This window comes from Scardinius erythrophthalmus (assembly GCF_964197995.2).
Source record: "Scardinius erythrophthalmus genome assembly, chromosome: 2".
In the NCBI taxonomy this organism is placed as follows: domain Eukaryota; kingdom Metazoa; phylum Chordata; class Actinopteri; order Cypriniformes; family Leuciscidae; genus Scardinius; species Scardinius erythrophthalmus.
Genome location: NC_138222.1, coordinates 36,243,682 through 36,262,948, shown reverse-complemented (window position 1 = coordinate 36,262,948; position 19,267 = coordinate 36,243,682). Strand labels below are relative to the sequence as shown.

The window sequence follows — 19,267 nt, the reverse complement described above, 5'->3', positions numbered from 1 at the left end:
TATGTCTCAGTCAACCAAGTGAACCATAGCGTATTGAGTACATTTCAAAACCTTCTTTGGGTAGTGGTCATCGTTTCTTTTCCCACTGAAATTGAGATTAATGTGTTTTGTTAAATATTTCGTTAATTGGATAATCATGTCATCTTTTTTGTGTTTTTTATGGTATTCATTTTGTGAAATCTTTCTGTCTTACTGGTGTACCACTGTATGGAAGGTCTTATTGGTTTGTGTGTTTGACATATGGTTTGATTGGTTTTGATTTTTATTTGGTTTGGATTTTTGTTTCCTCCCATGTGGCGTGTTCTCCAGTTTATGATTCTAGTTGGATTTGTTTTATTTTGAGTGCCATATCTATTATTGTCTTCTCTTATATAATTTAATTTACATTATAATTTGTCATCTTAATTAATCTGAATTCCAGATTCACCATTTGGTTTTCTTTAATTTATCATATTTCTTTAATAATTTAATTCTGATTGTTTGGTGTATTGGTTTAATTTTTTTTTTTTTTTTTTTTTGCCCTTTGTTTAGCCTAATGTTTTTCTTAAATTGAGTTGAGTAGTTGTTATGTTTTTGGTTCTTTTTGGGGTTTTGGTTTGTTCTATTCTCTTAAGTTTGTGAAATATTTTCTGGACAACATTGCTACCAATCAGCTTATTATTTCAACCATCATATCTGTGAAGGATTGTATCGGTCATTTTAATAAAGTATCAACTTTTTGTACTCCGGCTTCTAGTTCATTTATTTGAACCGCCTGTGTTAAAATTATCATTGTTAGGATCCCCCCTCCCAGAAAACTTGGGGTGGCGTAGTCAATTTGGTCGACATTTCTAACAGCCATTTGGTCAAGGTCACATAGCTTAGACATAAAATATTACTGTAGGTCACGTGACAATCAAGTGATTTAAGGTAAAGAAAACTTAAGACATTCCCTTACTTTATCCACGCTCTCCTTCCACATTTGAGAGCTATCTTCTCGATTCATTGCCTCGTCCAGGATATTAACTTTTTAGACACTCCACCGCCGAGGTCTCCGTCTTTTCTTTAACCATATCTTCATTTCAATTCACTGGGTTGATTCAAAATCACCTCAGTACTTCGGATTAATTTCTCTCGGAGTGGTATAATTCGACTTGTATAAAGCGCTATAGTTTAACGTTAACTTATATACTATTCAAGCACAACAAGCCACGTTTTGTTTGTTCGTAACAGTTATATATTTTGTAACGTGGTATTTTGTTATTAAAAATCTTTTTACTCAACTTGCAGTTGAAGGAGCTAAGTTACTTGTAATAACTCGGTCGCCAACTCGCCGTAGAGCCGTTGGGCAACACAGTAACCATGGAGAAAACGACAGACAGACAACAAATAATAATTGTCCACTCGTACAGTAACGTTACACTGTTCCTCATCAAGAGACAATACAGGTGAAGTTTTTCCTTCCCTTTTATCAAAATAAAACTTTACCCAGCAATAATATAGGTAAAAAAAATTATTTTAATTTGAGGATTTCATGAAAAATAGTTGCATGTAGAAATTTGATCTGTATCTCTATTTTCAAATGTTTTGACAAACTTCTATACTATTGGCAGGAAGTTTTACTGCAGTGCTTATGTAAAAACAAACAAAAAAACTAATGAAGTAGATCTTAAGTAAAACCGGCGAAAAATAATAATACTTGACACAGTTGACAGAAAAGACGGTGTCAAAACGCAGTTGGCATCTAAATGTGTGCTGATACCCTTTCTAAAGATCTATAGTGAGGTTTTACAGTTGTTTATCTTGTGAAGAAAGAACACCCCTAGATCACCAATAACATAAGTAAATAATGAGAGAAACCCCAGTCTAAATGTAATCGTCTTTTAATACAAAATATCCATTAATAATTACAGGATGATAGTAACCTTGATAGTAAATAAATGATAAGGACATAAATAAGACATATATTCCTGTTTAAATGCTACTCAGTGTAAATATTCATTTGTACATATTGTAAAATAATACAAAAAAGGATATAAAGTATTTCTATCCCTGAGGAACAGAAAGCTCATTTGTATGTTTCCTTTAGTATTTGATCTAACTTTACAAAATGCTGCCTACAGCAAACAAAACCATTATGTTCCAACCAGCGTCAGCAAAGTTTCAGGTGTAATGAATTTTAAGCCAGGAAAGTTCATTTATTATTTGTATAGACCAAAAAGGCTAGCCACTGTGACTGGTAAATAACCATTTCTCATCCTCTACAGTTCATGCCACAATCAATGTAGTTTTGGGTACCTTACTGATGTGACAAGGAAATGTAATTCACTACGCTCATCCATACTGTGTATGACATTCTCTAAACTCTCTTTGTGTTTTCCTTTGTTATTTGCATATTATCGATTTATCTAGATATTAATTGGAATCTGGGCTAAGATCTCATATCAAAAAGTATCGTGCAAAGCAGAATAAAGTTTGTCTTTATCAGAGGTGCTAGGCACTGTAAGTGACTTCTTGAAATACTGAATCTCCACCTTTCCGGACTGCTTGGCAAGCGCAACGCCAGAAAATGTGTTCTGTTTGGCTGGCTCACCAAACACAGCCATGGCTGTTACCCTGTGAAAAGAAGTTAGAAAACAGATAATTTTAAAAACAGTGAAGTGCCTGAGGTACATGCTCTACTTCTAGAATTACACATACAGGAATTATCTGACATATTAGCTTACTATATGACACTAACTGAACTTATTTCTATCATATTAAAAAGATCTAATGTTTGATGTCCTGGCTTTATACCGGTCATTGTGTATATTCTCAGTGATGTCTGGCACATAATCCTTCTCTGTCAGGTCCCAGATGAGCAGATCAGAGGCAGCATCCAGAACACAGAACACAGCTGGCCGTGTCTGAGACCACTGCACTGACAGAATAGGAGCGCCACTGGAACATTCAGACCACTCCATCAACGGATCTTCTCTCAGGACCGAGTGTAATCGAACAGTTCCGTCACTGCAGCCAACCTAAGGAAAGGAATCAAAGAGGTTAATATAATGTTCCCAGAAACGCATGTTCTAAATTTCAGCTAGATACTTTGAAAACTGGGAGTTAAAGACACTTGTCTTGTTTCATCACTAATAAAAGATGACTATGAACACAGAAATACTACATAATACACATACAAAGCAATTCAAGCTGCTTTTACCAAGAAAAGGGGTTCTCCAAAAGGACTGAAGTCAAGTGCTGTGACCTCCACTGGTCTACAGCTATCAAACTGTGATCTGTAGAACTTTGGAAGAACTTTCAAGCTATGCCTCGTACCATGTCTAACCAGACCCTTCGATAATAAAAGAAAATCAAGAAACATTTCAAAACCAAGATAAAAGTCTGTGATGGGAAACACCACCAAACCAAATGTCCACTATCTTCAACTTCAACTTCATGCAACACCCACCATGTTAGTACCAATGAAGTAATGGTTTGAGTCAGAAGGGAGGAACTTTAACTGAAGGCTCACAGGAGATCCAAATCCCATTATAATGTCTTGAGGTAATCTCTCAGTGGTCTGTAGAGAGGAGCTGTGGAGTAATTTAACTTTACCGCCAGGCCTAAGACCTGCCAAGGTAGAGAGCGTTATTAAAGTGAGAGAGGTCTAATAGATATGATTTCAGCAAAGATGATTTCAACTGCAATTTATTTGTATAGTGTTTTGTTTATAATACTCATTGTTCAAAGCAGCTTTACAGAAAATAGGAAAATAAATTTAAACTTAGGTTTACCTAGGTCTGTTTGAGATCCAGAATCATTTCCTTTGGGCAGCTCGACCACAACCTGTCAGAGACGAAACATACAACTTCTAATCAATCAATGACACGGCGTCAAATGAAAGTGAGTTTCTGTAAAATAAAGTTACTGGTAAAAATCAGACATACCCAGAGGGTTAATACCCCATTTTCATCCAGAGATCCTAACTGAAATGACAGTCCCAGAGACTCTAGAATTTGCACAAGTAAACAAGGAATTTCTTTTGGTGATTTTCAATATATACTGTATATTACCGTTTAAATGTTCAGGGTGAGTACGATTTTTTGGTACAACTTTACAATAAGGTTTCTTTAGTTAACTTAACTACATTATTAACTACTTTAGTTAACATAAACTAAGAATTAGCAATACTTCTACAACATGTATTAATCTTAATGTTAATTTCAACATTTACTAATACATTATTAAAATCAAATGTTGTATTGTATTTGTTAACATTAGTTAATGCACTGTGAACTAACATGGAACTCATACTATGGAAGTCAAATAATGACAAATGTTTTTGAAACATAAAAGCTTGTTGAATTGCACTACTTGGAAAAAAATATGCATTTTTTGAATTGAAATATTCACAGCTTAAATATACAACCATGTTGAATTTCAGCCCATACAAATGCAATCCCTAAAAAAAAAATGCATTAAAATGCAAGCAGGGTTCGTTCAATGCATATTTTTCAAAGTAGTGCAATTCAACAAGCTTTTTTGTTTCAAAAACATTTGTCATTATTTTACTTACATATATTTGTTTTTTCTACAAAAAAAAAAAAAAAAAAAAAAGATCTTCCTGACCCTAAACTTTTGAACTGTACTGTAGGTTTATTAAAAACAATGCAAGTCAAACACATGGTTTGTATTACCCTCTATGTCTGCAGTTAGTGTGCTGTTTGAACTTTTATCGGCAGTTGCCAGTACAGGTTCAACAGACACCACAGGAGAGAGATGACCCACCCCAGAAAGTACAGCATCTGCGAACACACACACACACACACACACACACACACACACACACACACACACACACACACACACACACACAAAAAGGTCAGTTTCACTTTAACTGTGACCTGACTCCAATTATCTATATTTAAATACAAGTTAAGTAAGATAAAGAATAAACAGTTTTTGCAAACACTTGTATATTTTATCTATTATTTAAATTGACTGCACAGCAGCTGAAGCTGTGAGCATTGACTGACCCGTAGAGAAGGTCGGGTAGCGTAGTGTCCACACCTCTTTGCCAACCACCAAGTTGCAGTGAGTGCCAGAATGTTCTCTGAGATCCCATACCACCACTGAACCCACTGCTGTGCCAGCAAACACCAACGTAACTTTACCTGGACTGAAACAACAACACCTCACCTGAGAGGGTAGGAGAGATGGGAGAAAAAGATTTGATTTTGATTGACTTTTGGGAGAGCATTTAATTTCAGAAACATCAATAATGAATTTCAGTCATACCATTATGTACTTCTACATACCTCAGATTCATAAAGAAGAATTTTTTGGGGTCTGGATGGCTCCCAGATGTTCCACACACAGATGACAGTCTCGCTGTCAAGCCGAACAGCACTGGTTTTGGAAGAAGGAGGATGAACAGAGAGAAGAGTCTGTCTCTGGACTTGAGAGAACTGCAGAAGACTCACCTGCCGACCTGCAAAAAGGTAGACACGCACATACAGTATACATGATTGAGCATATTCACCATCGTAATAAACAGTTTACAGTTCATATTTATTGACATTGATCATTGAATGTTTTGTTTGAAATTAAATATTGACCCATCATCATATAAAATGATCAAGTCTCTTCAGAAAATTTGGACTAAACCGCTCAATTCATATTGATTAGTTTTACAATCTCTTTATGAATGTTTTGAAGCGTCAAAGTGGTAGTTGCATAGCTGTCAATGGAGGGACAGAAAGCTCTCAGATTTCATCAAAAAGATCTTCATTTGTATTCTGAAGATAAATGAAAGTCTTATGGGTTTGGAATGACATGAGGGTGAGTAAATGACATAATTTTCATTTTAGGGTGAACTATCCCTTTAAAGAACATTTATGTACATTTATACAAGAATCCCAGAACTACAGCTAACACATTTATTCCACATCAAAATCATGTATTTGAATGTATACCTCTTAATAGCTGCCATTCATCAGTAAATGTTATTTATAAAATATTACCATGCAAAAATGGGAGTTTGGCATTGAGTTGAATGCAGCCATCACTGAAGGACAGCGCGTCTGTTTGAGAGCGAAGTCTTCGGACAGAATTACTCACTGCCATATTCTCCTCTATCAGAACAGCCATCACCTGACATGCAAAAAATACTTAAATAAATCACCTAGTGGATTATGGGGAATGACTGTCATGGTCCAGTCAAGTTCATATGCACATGTTGTGTATCTAAAGTATTTCTGTGACAGAATAACGCAAGACATGAGCAAACTTTTTGAGAGCTTTTTTGCACTTTTGTGGAAAATTATTTTAGATATGTGCAGATAATTTTTAACTGTTAAGTTGATAAAAAATAAAAATAAACCCATAAACAATATTCTTTACCTGTGCAGCAGAACGTAAAAAAGTAGTCAGACGTTGAGAATCAGAAGTTATTCTTGCAGTGGATTCCACTGAAGTGTTTTGAGACGCCTTAGATCCTGGTTACAGTTCAGAGAAGGAAATATCACATAGTAGACTATATTATTTTTACACTTCCATTGTTGTTTGTTAATAATGACAGAGACATTTTTAACACAATACCTCCACACGCTGCCTTTGCTTCTGGTGGGTGCTGTGTCCATTTGTCTGTCATGTCAACTTCTTCTGTTTGTATATCTCGATCAGTGTTGTCTTCATTGCACTGCACATAAGCCTGAAGACACAAGAATCTCATTGGATTTCATAAAAGCTATTTGAAAGAAAAACAAATCTAGATGACAGAGAATATGTGTAAAAGTAACTTAATAAAACAAATATGGTAGATATAGGGCCCTATTTTAACGATCTAAGCGCATGGTCTAAAGCGCACGGTGCAGGTGCACTTAGGGCATGTCCGAATCCACTTTTGCTAGTTTAACGACGGGAAAAATGGTTGGTGCGCCCGACGCATGGTCTAAAAGGGATGTCTCTATTCTCTTGAGTAATGGGTGTGTTTTTGGCGTAACGTGCAAAACAAATTTAATTTCCCATTCCCTTTAAATACCAGTTGTGCTCGGACCATGGCGGATTCGCTATTTACATGGTGGAATTTGCAAGCGGAAAGACTGAACGTGTCTCCAGAGCGCAAACGAATCTGCTCGTGTGCAAGGTTAAAGCACGCAAGCAGACCATCAATGGGACAAGCTGGATTCCACCATATTTTTATGTACACAATATTAATCTTTTACATTGTAATCCTTTTATTTTTAATATTTGGCTAGTTTGTGTGCTGCTGCGGGTCCCTGTGTGTGTAATAAGCAGAGTGTATGCGCATGTGGATCCGCCTATAGGCGCACATTACTAACGCGCTCTTTAAATAACAAAAAAAATAAAAATATTGCACCATTGACTTTAGACCAGGTTTTTGTTGGTCTATGGCGCAGTCTATTTCTGTTGCCTCAAAATAGCAACGCACCAACAATGTGCCTGTACACACCTCGTTTTCAGACCAGCACGCCCATGGGCGCAAATGCATTTGCTATTTAATCAACAACATAATATCTTGATGTTGCTAATCAGAGAGATAAGACAACATTTGTTCGAGGTTTAACAACATTTCTGAATTTTTCAGCCTTGCACTTCTTTCAAAATTATTGACTGCTTGTTACAATTGTCACCAAACTAACAGGCGGGACATCAACAACTTCCGCAGCACGGGCTCTTTTATAGTAAGGCTTTAGCATATTCACATGACAGACTTGAGTTTTCCTGCTGCGATCTGGAGTATGCACAATATAATCAGTTTCACTGCGCTTTCTCTCTATTTCATAAGGGCCACCAAATTTTGCTTGCATTGCTGAACCGTGAACTGAAAGAAAGACCAACGACGAGTCTCCAGGCTGAAAGTTGCGTTTGACACTTTCTTTTATCAAAGTAAGATTTCATCTTGTTCTGTGCTGTTACTAAATTTTCTTTCGCCATCGCACACGCTCGATGTAACCTGTGAAGGGTTACAAATTTAAGAATCTATTTCAGATATGCTTCCTTACATAACATCACGGTGAAGAATACTGATTTTAGCTTTTAAGGTTAAGATCTCAGCAAAGTTGCAATTCCTGTTCTCTCCTTATTGTCTTAAATGGCTCTTGAAGCCCCAGTTTCACTCAGACTGATGGGATTAGCACACGAATAATTCACTGAGAATCTCACCTTTTGTTCTGCAAATGGCTTTCGGACCCAAATGGCTCTTGTAGCCTTATGCTGATTGAATTAGGATTGGCCAGACCCTCAGTCTAGGGTGTTACCTAAACCTGTTACATGCTTTGTTTGAATTTGTCTCCACCTTCAAAAGTCCCTCCTCCTAAAATGCCTATAAGATACCATGTAAAGTTCCCATAGTTAGATTATGTTGGATTCCTGCAGCCATGTCAACACGAAGTCCTCAATAAAGAATAACTTTGTTTGAACGTGATCCCCAACGTCTCCAGGTCTGCTTTGAAGAAAGAAAAACTTTACAACACCTGTCACGAACTTTACTCACATAATCCAGTACAGGCACAAGGGAAACAGATTTTTCAAGTAACTGTTCGCGGTCCGCTGAGAATATTACGCGAACAGTTACTTGAAAAATCTGTTTCCCTTGTGCCTGTACTGTATATGTCCAAACACCAGGTCAGCTACGGATTATTGCGTGGTCTCACGAATCGCTAACATCAGCATGGGTCCCTCGTTCCATTCTCTGCCCATTTCCACACAGAATTTACGCAACAGTGACTTCAATATCTGATGGAAACGTTCTATTGCTCCCTGGCTTTGTGGGTGGTAGGTACTGGATAGTAGGCCTAGATGTTTTATGTTTAATTCACAAGCAACTTGGGTAAATATTTTTGATGTAAAATTGGATCCCTGATCAGTTTGGATCACTTTTGGTAGCCCAATCACATAGCAAAATTTGACCAATTCTTGGATCATCCTTTTAGCTTTAATTGTATGCAACGGAATCCCCTCCGGATAGCGAGTCGCAGCGCACATTATTGTAAGAATGTATTGATGCCAAACTTTTGATTTAGGGAGCGGGCCAACACAGTCCATAATAATATGCTCAAAAGGTTCTCCCAATAAAGGTATTGGATGTAAAGGAGCTGGTCTGATTGGGCTTACCGGTCAGTTGGCATAAATTACAAGACATCAGACTTCATCCCCGGCCCCAAAAAATAGCAAAGCACTCGCTTGTAGGTTTTTCTAATGCCCAGATGACTTGAAAGAACATGATCATGAGCAAGTTTAAGCCACAGGTGCTGCTGGATTTGAAGTGGCAGGCACCCCAGCCACGGCTTGTAGAGGAGCGAAAGAGGGTAATCCTGTAGACTGCATAAGTGCATCTTAAAACAATGTGGCATAGGATGTGAATTTGATAACTGCGTCGGGCTGAAACTAGCAAAAAACACTTGCATCGCACCTGGCGTTGCATTGCGCCGGGTATATGATAGGGCCCATAGAGTCAGATCTGTCCTGAGATAAGTCATTAATCTCATGCTGCCTATATTGTTCACAACATGGCCAAATACTTCAAAATATCACCATTTTCCTTTTGCAGGACACATAGCGTGGATTTCTAGATTTCTAACCTGTTTGGTATTGGCTGTTCCAAAGGTCTTGATGTACATGTCATACTCATTGACAGGAGGCAGGTCCAGCAGAGAGAAGGTAATGGAGAAGTCTAAATCAATCAGACGCAGAAGTTCCTCACTGCGCTTCCTTCAATTCAAATCAAATGGCTACTGATTAATTGATTAATTAGTCAACAAATGCAATTATTATTATTTATTTTTTTAAATGTGTGTACTTCAAATTAGATGATCTCATTAGATACTCATCAGATACTCATTAGATTATCATCAAGACAGATAACTTACTTCTGTTTCTTGGCCACTTTCTGGCTAACCTCTCGCTGCTTTGCTGATATAAAATCAATAATTTTGCCTTGTGTTTGACTTCTGTTAGAGTGTCTTTCTGTGAAAACACAACAAAACACTGATTTAGGTCTTCCTTTTCATGCTCAGCAGTAGAATGTGTGAATCAACATAAACTTTTGTTTAACTACCTCTCTGGGTGATAGCTGACTCTATGGTTGTTGGCTTTGATCTTGCAGTGTAGATTCTCTCATTTTCCTCATCAATGGCTTTCTGGATGGCTTCAATCTCTTCTCTTCTCCTGGGGCTCAGCTCCCTCTTCTTTTCTCTCACGTTATTGTCATCTTCCTCTTTCTCCTCCTCATCATCCTTCTCTTCACCTACATCCTCAAAGTCTTCCTCATAATCCTAAAAGCAGGAACAGCTCATCACTTTACAGCCAAATGAATAGCATAATAAAAGGAAGAAATAAATAAGGATTTTGTTGGTTAGATTTAGCATTAAGATCATCAGGGCAATATAAACCAAGAATTTATATTTAAGTTAACTTGTATTCAGAGCCGGATTAACGCAAAGGCAAACTAGGCACGTGCCTAGGGCCCGATTGGCGGGATGGGGCCCAGACAGAGGGACAAAAAAAAAAAAAAAATAAATAAATAAATGTTCAAATGTCCTATCTACAATTTATTTCAAAATTTATTAAATAACTAAAAATAGTGACGATGTTTATCTAAACCATAGACTGTTACATTATATCACATTAACGCGAGGCGCCAGCCAGTTAAGTCCGAGGGGACGTCAGCGGCGGTCAGGGGCGGTCAACGAACGCATCCATCAGGTGCTGCGAGTGCGAAGCAAAAGCCTAAATAGGCACGCAAAGAAGCACATTTCGTAATGCAGGTCATCGATTTTGGAGTGATTGCAATGTATTTTAAATATAAACTTGTGGGCTACTGTAGATCAGCGTCATTTCTGGAAAAATAATTCATCGCTTTGTTAGTCTACGAGTTTAAAAGAGCGCGAGCGTCATTAACGTGCCCAGACGCGACGCTTTGAATTTGCGCGTACAATGAATAACATCGCGTTGGGAGCTGACTAATAAAAAAGCTACAAAAGTAAAAGACAAGACGTTTGTATTCAAAGTTAAAAAACCAACACACTGCAACATTTTTAAATGTTTCAAATAAAAGATCTCATATCTATGGGTCTATCTTCTATATTCTGATGCTGATGATTAGATAATACCCTGACATCCTAGCCTATACGAATATTAGTTTAGAATTTTTTTTCTGCTCAGTAGCGATCGTATCTTTCTCTTCCACTTGGTTTGTGTATAGCATATTTAAGGTAGCAATGCAATACATAATATCATATTACTGATATTAATAATATGACAATATCTGCAGTCAATATTGATTAAATGGGAGGGAAACATCCTGCCCATAACGTAGCTATGAAAACATTTATAAAAGCACGTTCATGTTCATCTACTGAAGTGCTATTCTGGAACTGTGAATAAACTGAATAAAACAGCAAAATAACAAGAAGAACAATAACATCTTCATTAAACAAAAAAGAGATTACCTTAGATAAAGTTTGATGTAGTAGGCTACCAGTAAAAAGTCTGGACCCATTACTATTTTTAATGTTTCTGAAAGAAGTTTCCTATTATGCTCTTCAAGCCTGCATTTATTGGATCAAAAATACAGAAAAACAGGAATATTCAGCAAGGATGTGTTAAATATATAAAAGTGATAGTGAAGACTTTTTTAAAACAACTTTTTAATAATCAAAAAATCCTGAAAAAAAGTATCACATGTTATAAAATAAATATTAAGCACCATTTCTAACATTTGATAATAAATCAGAATATTATAAAGTTTTCTGAAGGATCACGTGACACTAAATTCAGCTTTGCATCACAGAAATATATTTTAAAGTATAGTAAAATAGAAAACCATTATTTTAAATTGTAATAATATTTCACTATATTATTTTTCTGTATTTTTGATCAAATAAATCCAGGCTTGATGAGCATAAGAGACTTCTTTCAAAAACATTAAAAATAGTAATGTGTCCAAACTTATGTACTGTGTAAGTAAAAATATACTAAATTTAAAATTAAATGTTGTATAAATAAAAAGGTTAGGAATCATATTTGTTTCAAGTGTTTTTTTATTGGGGGTGGGGGGCCTCCAACATGAATTTTGCCTAGGGCCTCCAAATGTCTAGAACCGGCCCTGCTTGTATTTATCATAAATTCACCGAAATCTTTGATGAAATGATGACCATGTCAAAATGACTGTTCTCAACAAAATCATGTGTTCACCATTCATAGAACTGTGTACTATCTGACTAATGTCATGGATGTAATGGGAGCACTGGGCTCCTTCACACCTCAAAATCCTCATCATAATCATCCTTATGATAATCTTTGCTTGATTGTTTTTCCTTTTCAGTATCTTCATTCCCCACCTTGAAACACAAAAGCATACAATCAGATTAGCGGTGGGTTTACTCTTTTACTCAAAATTTACAATGGGGCTAAAAAAAGTAAAGACATGCTAACTAAATAATTTAAAATATTAGCTAGTAACTTGTAAGAAACACTGAGTTCTAAGACTCTAAAAGGAAGTACTTTTATATTTAGGTTGATTTAGGCTGTTGTAATGTAGAAATGCAGCTTCTTGTGTTTATTTTGAGACCTGTTTCTGTATACTATATATATATATATATATATATATATATATATTTCCCTTTCCTAGTAGTTGCTGTTGTTTGAGGTCCGCTACCTGACTTAAGTCTGTTGTGTCTCAAAAATTAATCTTGTTAATGCTGGATTATCGAAATGTATTTTTTATTTAACGGACTATCGAAGAAAAAAAAAACATGTGGTCAAAAAACAAACAAACAAAAAACAAATAAAAAATTAAACATGCACAGATAAATCATTCAAAATAAGAAATTTCAAATCGAATTTTCATTCCATGCCGACTTTAACTTATCGTAACTGAACTTCAAACAGAAACCTTACAGGGATTTTTGGATCACTCATTTCAGCTTGAATAGACCTCCATGTTACCTGAGGTCTCTTGGTAGGTTCCTACACACCCACACACAAATACAAAACATATATGCAATGGAAATGTATAACCTTACAAACATAAAAAGCAAATGAATGTCATGAAACTTAAGCATTTAATTCAATTTAATTGACAATGTTTGTACCTCTTTGTCTCTAATTATCCTTTCATTCATGTCATGTCCTGATGAATCTTTTTGTCTTTCACTCTTGGAGTCTGAAGCCTCCTTGTGCCTTCTTTCACGCCTTCTGTCTCTCTCTTCCCTCTCCCTGGTCTTTTCCCTATCCCCATCTTGGTGGAGTTCAACTTCTTGAGAGTGACTTTTGTTTGTCACCTGTTGACAACAACAACTTTAGCAAGACTTTTAATGGTTTCAATGTTGACTAGCCACAATTCTTTTACATTCTTCCGTAATATCAGCACAGTTTTACACCACTGTTTTTTTTTTCTTTTCTTTTTTTCAGATTTACACTACTGGGCAAAAGTTTGGAATAATTAAGTTTTTTTTTTTTTATGTTTTTGAAATGCTCACCGAGGCTGAATAAATACTGTAAAAACAGTAATATGGTGACGCATTATTTCAATCTAAAATAACTTTTCTATATCACCTAGATATACATAAAAAACCGTTCCTTTAAATTGTAATAATATTTCAGAATGTTGTAGTATTTTTGATTAAAAAAAATCATACTTATTCAAAAAACTTTTGACCGGTAATGTACATTTTATATTATCAGTACAATATCTTAGTCCAGTCATTTTATGAAAAAAGGTTAAACAAATTGCAACTGAAGCAAACTCAACTGATTTTGTATCCTCAATATGTCCTGAGTAAGGCAAAAAAAAAAGCCCCAAAGAATCCCATTAGGAGAAAGTTTTGAAAAAGACCCAAATATTGCCTATTCATTCTTTTACTTACGTGAATAGTGTAAAAAATTTAACCTTTAGATATCACCATGAAAATTACTGAGTTGATTACTTACGTCAAGACAAACAAAAAAATGTATTACAAGTTTTTTTAAATGGTTTGTTAACATGGACAAACGGTGCATAATCTAATTACGTATGTGCTAATTTGCATACATACCAAAACAGGTCTAAACATTGCCAGGTGAAAATGTCTTGTTGAATCTTGTTGACACGTAACAGTAAAATACTTAATGTTAAGGTCTGAATGGAACCCATTTAGGCTACCCATGAGCATTAATACATAGAGGCAGGAAGAAGTACTTTAGAAACCAGCCTTTATTAATTATTATTGCAGAGATGGGGTAGGTCTGTGACAGTCCCACAGACCCAGCCCCAAACCCAATCTCTTAAAAATTAATAGAGGCTGATTTCTAAAGTACTTCTTCCTGCTTCTATGTATTAATGCTCATGGGTAGCCTAAATGGGTTCCATTCAGACCTTAACATTAAGTATTTTACTGTTATGTGTCAATAAGATTCAACAAGACATTTTCACCTGGCTATACCCAATGTTTAGATCTGTTGTGGTATTTATGCAAATTAGCACATACGTAATTAGAATTAAGTAATCTTGATGTAAGTAATCAACTCAGTAATATTCATGGTGATATCTAAAGGTTAAAATTTTTACCCTATTCATTGTAAGTAAAAGAATGAATAGGCGTATGAATAGGCTATACAGTATTTGGGTCTTTTTCGAAACTTTCCCCTAATGGGATTCTTCTGGGCTTTTTTCCCTTACTCAGGACATATTGAGGATACAAAATCAGTTGAGTTTGCTCCTGTTGCAATTTGTTCAAGGTTGACCCCCATTTTGGCTTAAAATGACTGGACTATCTTGCTCATAAATATCAACAATCTTATACATGGCTTACATGGCTTTCTTTATCCCTTTTTCTCTTCTCTTTATCTTCTCTATCTCTTCTGTGTTCTGAAATAAAAGAGATCATATTAATAATATCATATTACATTTGTGATTTTCTACTAAATTCAAATTGACATGAAAAAAACAAAACCTTTTTCTCTAGGCACAAACTGTTCATACCTTTTTCTCTGTGTCCAGAGTTGTCTTTATCCCTGCGTTTCTCTCTCCTTTCCCCTTCTCTCTGTTTTTCCTCATATCCATGTCGATTCTGATTACTGTCTCTTGCTCTGTGTCTTTCTCTTCTTTCTTTTTCTTTGTCTCTCTCCCTCTCTTCTTGTTCTCGTTCAGTTCTCTCCTCTTTCCTTCTATCTGTTTCACTTTTTCGCTCACCATCTCTCTCAGCCCTTCCTCTATCTTTCTCTCTTTCCCTGTCACGTTGTTTGTACATATCAATGTCCCTGTCTTTATCTCTATCCCTCCGTCTTTCACCGTTTCCTTTCTCAAACTGATCATGTATTTTTTCTTTTTCATCTCCATCTCTGTGTATTTTGTAATCTAATGCCTTATCTCGCTCTCTCCTTCTCTCTTTATATCTATCCTCCCTGACATCTTCCCTCTTGATATCCTGGTTTCTGTCCCTGTCTGGATCTCTGTGTTTACTCTCCTCTCTTCTGCTTTCTCCATGTCTCTGTTTTTCTCTTTCTCTCCTTGCATCTGGATCAGGGTCTCTGTGTCGCCGACCCAGAGATTCTCCATCCCTGTGTTTCCTGTGCTCCTCTTCTCGTTTGGATCTTCTTCTGCTCTCCTCATTGTGAGTCTGGCAACACAATCACATTTTTACGGGTTGTGCTTTTAAACCTCTTTTTTTTTACACACATACAAACGGGAGATTACCTGTATGTGCACTTTTAAGTCATCAGACCTCCATGTATCTTCTTTTGTTATTTTCTTATGAGAGGACGAATGAAACTTATATTAGATGCGTTAAAATTGTGCAGAATGAAGCTCATGACTCGATTACCTAATATAGCTAACGTTAACTAAATACTGCTTACTGATTCTTTATATACCAAGTGTTTAAATGATGAAGTAAACATTTTACAGATTTAACTTGAGTGGGTAAGCAGCAGTTTTATTTGGCTATCGACGAGCGGCTAATCGTGCTGTTCAGCTTTAAAATCTTCACGAAAAAACAACAACAATCGCCACACAACTGCTGATCCATACGGGATAAGTGTTGCTTTACCTTCCCAGGGTACATCACTTTAGAGATCCACTCCTCAGTTCTTCTTTTCAATCCAACAATCACAAGTTTGTGTTGACAGATTTCACCGCCATACCGCTATACAACTACAGCGAATGCGCAGTTAAACGCTACTATGGTAACCTGACAAGCCAGACTATGAAATCGAGCAACGAGCAATCGCTTAATACCAATGGCAACGCTGTAGAATTTTGATCATAATCGAAAAATCGAACTGATAAAATGCGACGCATAGCTCACAATATAAAACATGATATTTCTTTGTACTATACATCTGCCCATGTCTACAGTCATTACCTACCTTTTTAACACGGAGCTTTGTACTACATCTGCCAATAGCTATGTCTATAGTTAATGCATGTGTATGAATTATTTGTTTAAAGTCGTGCGAACTGAGCTGAAGACGACACAAATAAAATAAAAGCGATAACTAGACACGCAGTCGACACTTGTTTTTGACACAAACTATCTGTCCATCTGAAAATATTAAATAAAATATGAAACAAACAGCTTCTTGTTATTGACCCAAGGGAGTGGAAAAGTCTAGAGACAAACTAATAAATAAATAAATAAATAAGATTAATAAATTTAAAATATAGATAAAAATATATATTTAAAATAAAGAACACATTTAACAGTACATTTACAGAAAGTAGAAATTATATCAATTATATAATAGAATATATATGTTATATAATATAACTTATTTTATAAAATTATAAAAAATATATATATATATACAAATAATAATTTTAGATTTATAATATTAATAAATTAATATGAATAATATTAATATAAATGACATTTTCAGTGAATAAATTGGGTGTTTATAAAATATAGATGTCCCATAAGGATGGGGTCCCTGGTCGTATTTGGGGGGTCAGTAGCATCTAAAAGATCGAAAACCCCTGGTTGAATTAACAGTTAGACTAACATTTAGGCATAGCATCGCTGTCGACGCCTCATATTGTTTGTGTTTTTTCGGTTGCTCAGGGTGGCGATTATGCGCTGTTACACTGACCTCTCGAGACCCGCTGTGTGTGTGAGCGCACGCGCGCGCGTGCCAAGCTCGCAGCTGTCTGTCACAACAGCAGCAGCACGCGCTTCTTCTTCACCTTCACAACACACCAGCCACACAACCGACGACACACACGCACAGACAGTAGCAGCGACAACTCAGTTAGGTCTCTAGTAATGCACCGCTAGATATGTTTTTAAAATGAAAGCAATGCGAATCATCTGCGTCAAAATGGACTGGTGTACGGGCGAACTAACGTGAAACCATCCTCAAATTGATTTAGTTGAGCGTTGTACTTGAACGTGGGACGGGATGGTCTGAAGTATCGTGTTTACTCTCGAAGATTTTACATTGAAGCACAATGTTCACGTTTGACAGCAGTGCTTAAAATTTTATCAGTGCCGTTTATGCTGAATATGACAGAGGACATTATGACGGCTGTGCGCGGAAATCTTTCTCAAACAGCTGGTGACTCGGGACAAAAAGATAGCGGACAAACTGCTCCGATCAACGGGGCGATTCCTCCCTCCGCGGCGGAGCTCAGCGAGGACTCCTCGTCCTGCACCGGCGAACTGACCCGCACGTGGCTGCAGTTCGCCAAGACCTTCGTCATTATCTTCCCCATATATGTCTTGGGTTATTTTGAGTTCAGCTTTAGTTGGCTTTTAATCGCACTCACAATATTTTTTTTTTGGAAGAGAAACACGAAGTGTAAGAACACGAGGCTGAACAGAGCACTCTCCTTTTTTGAGCAAGAGGCTGTTAAACAGGAGCTGGAGGCAACTGAGTTACCACCATGGGTGAGTTAAACTCTTCTTTCATTGATGACATTGGCTGTGTTTCAGGACATCATAGTCAGCACACTAGGAGGACACAGACATGGAAACTAGAGGGAGTTTATATCTATAGTTGTTATAAAACTTCCCCTCATTAAAGCTAGAATCTTTATTGAGATTTGATGACCCTGGGACAACTTGCCATAACATCTTTCCATACTTCTTTTGGCCTGGATGTGGTGCATTATGTGTTAAGCAAAGTCTTATAGGAACTAAAGTTTGAAATGTGACAGATAAACAGCATTTCCTTGATCAAAGTGAATTCAATTGTTTTGCTTTATTTGAGCTTATGATGTTTAGTTTGCTGTCAATGTTGTGTCTATTCAGCAAATTGAGTACTTGAAACATAAATAAGTGTGGATCCATTCCCAGCTGATCCCAGGCTGTCAGGCATTAGGCAGACCAAGTCTTAATATATATACAAGCATTATATTGAGCCTCTGCTCTAATCTAAAGCCAAGTGGGTTAGGGATAGTAAATATATGTTATGTAATGAGATACTTGAACCTGAAGGGTGAGAGCTAAAGTCAGTCTGTGTAGTTTCAAATGAGGATTCAGTGCTCTGCACTGTGTACCTGTTAAAAATGTTTGTATCTGTCATTTTTACAGAAAAAATAAATAAAATAAAAATGTGAAAGTAAATAAATTAAGTGGTTAACTGTATTTACCTTACCATATACTGTAACAAACTGTGAACATTGCATTTTTTTTACATACATTTAGTTTTTTGCAAGTGAAAACAATGAATTACCATATAATTTACAATGAAAAACAGTAAAAGTGTCACGTTTTGGGTTTTGTTTCTTGTTCTTGTCATTGTCATGTTTCTGTGTCTTGTCATGTGATTCCCTGTTTGTCATGTGATCCTGCCGTGTCTTGTCATTGGTTAATAGTCTGATCATTGTTCACAGGTGTTCCTTATATTGTAATTAGTCTTTGTCTTGGTCGAGTATTGCATGTTTAGTGTTCTTGTCCTGAGTTTCCAGTTTGATTCCTCGTCATGCCCTTGTTTTATGTTTGATCCCGTTTTGTTAATAAATTGCATTTGGATTCTCACTTCACTTGCCTCCAGTGGACTAAATCGTTACAGAAAGAACATATGATTATATTTTATTTTAATAGTTTTGTTTCTTCTCATTTTTGTTCAGAAATGCTATTATGGTGCAGTACATTTGAATGTAAAAAGCAGATTTTGATAGTTCAAGTAGATTGGTAATAATATATCACTAAATTAAATGCATGATAATTAGCTTTAAAATATACAGGCACCATCCCGTAATGACTGAAACATTGTCAATGTAGCCTATTTTGTATGGTGTATTTCTAACTGGATATTTTTTATTAATGTAGATCAAAATGGTATTTGATGACAGTTGCTCCTT

General features: G+C 36.2%; 2 protein-coding genes across 6 annotated transcripts in view; one reads left to right on the top strand and one right to left on the bottom strand.

Annotated features, from left to right (window-relative positions):
- Nucleotides 1–1,845: 1,845 nt before the first annotated feature.
- On the bottom strand, nucleotides 1,846–16,171 carry dync2i1 (dynein 2 intermediate chain 1). 4 transcript variants are annotated; one of them, XM_081351978.1, is made up of 22 exons: nucleotides 16,014–16,147; nucleotides 15,662–15,715; nucleotides 14,948–15,584; nucleotides 14,778–14,833; nucleotides 13,080–13,268; nucleotides 12,886–12,954; nucleotides 12,249–12,326; nucleotides 10,043–10,259; nucleotides 9,855–9,951; nucleotides 9,567–9,696; nucleotides 6,562–6,673; nucleotides 6,364–6,458; nucleotides 5,985–6,114; nucleotides 5,280–5,452; nucleotides 4,998–5,160; nucleotides 4,659–4,766; nucleotides 3,909–3,970; nucleotides 3,756–3,807; nucleotides 3,431–3,591; nucleotides 3,182–3,313; nucleotides 2,776–2,999; nucleotides 1,846–2,595 (listed from the first exon to the last, which is right to left on the bottom strand). In XM_081351978.1, exons 1-22 carry the CDS (start codon nucleotides 16,026–16,028, stop codon nucleotides 2,424–2,426), a joined length of 3,126 nt encoding a protein of 1,041 aa, XP_081208104.1. In that variant the 5' UTR covers nucleotides 16,029–16,147; the 3' UTR covers nucleotides 1,846–2,423. The 4 variants fall into 4 exon arrangements, with proteins under 4 accessions (XP_081208104.1, XP_081208105.1, XP_081208106.1 ...); XM_081351979.1 differs by having other exon boundaries at nucleotides 12,934–12,954; XM_081351980.1 differs by lacking the exon at nucleotides 15,662–15,715 and having other exon boundaries at nucleotides 16,014–16,171.
- A 904-nt stretch (nucleotides 16,172–17,075) lies between these two features.
- The window catches only part of esyt2b (extended synaptotagmin-like protein 2b), a 48,141-nt gene continuing 45,949 nt past the window's right edge, over nucleotides 17,076–19,267 (top strand). The window contains exon 1 of one of the 2 annotated variants that reach the window (XM_081355097.1): nucleotides 17,076–17,849. In XM_081355097.1, coding sequence (XP_081211223.1) covers nucleotides 17,457–17,849 — 393 coding nt within the window. In that variant the 5' untranslated portion in view covers nucleotides 17,076–17,456. The remainder of the gene's footprint in view (nucleotides 17,850–19,267) is intronic. The other variant, XM_081355096.1, reaches the window with a different exon arrangement.

Coding starts and splice junctions, on each gene's coding strand:
- dync2i1 (XM_081351978.1), bottom strand. Junction 14,834..14,947: donor CTCTGGACACAGAGAAAAAG/GTATGAACAGTT, acceptor CTTTTATTTCAG/AACACAGAAGAGATAGAGAA. Junction 6,459..6,561: donor AGCAAAGGCAGCGTGTGGAG/GTATTGTGTTAA, acceptor AACTGTAACCAG/GATCTAAGGCGTCTCAAAAC.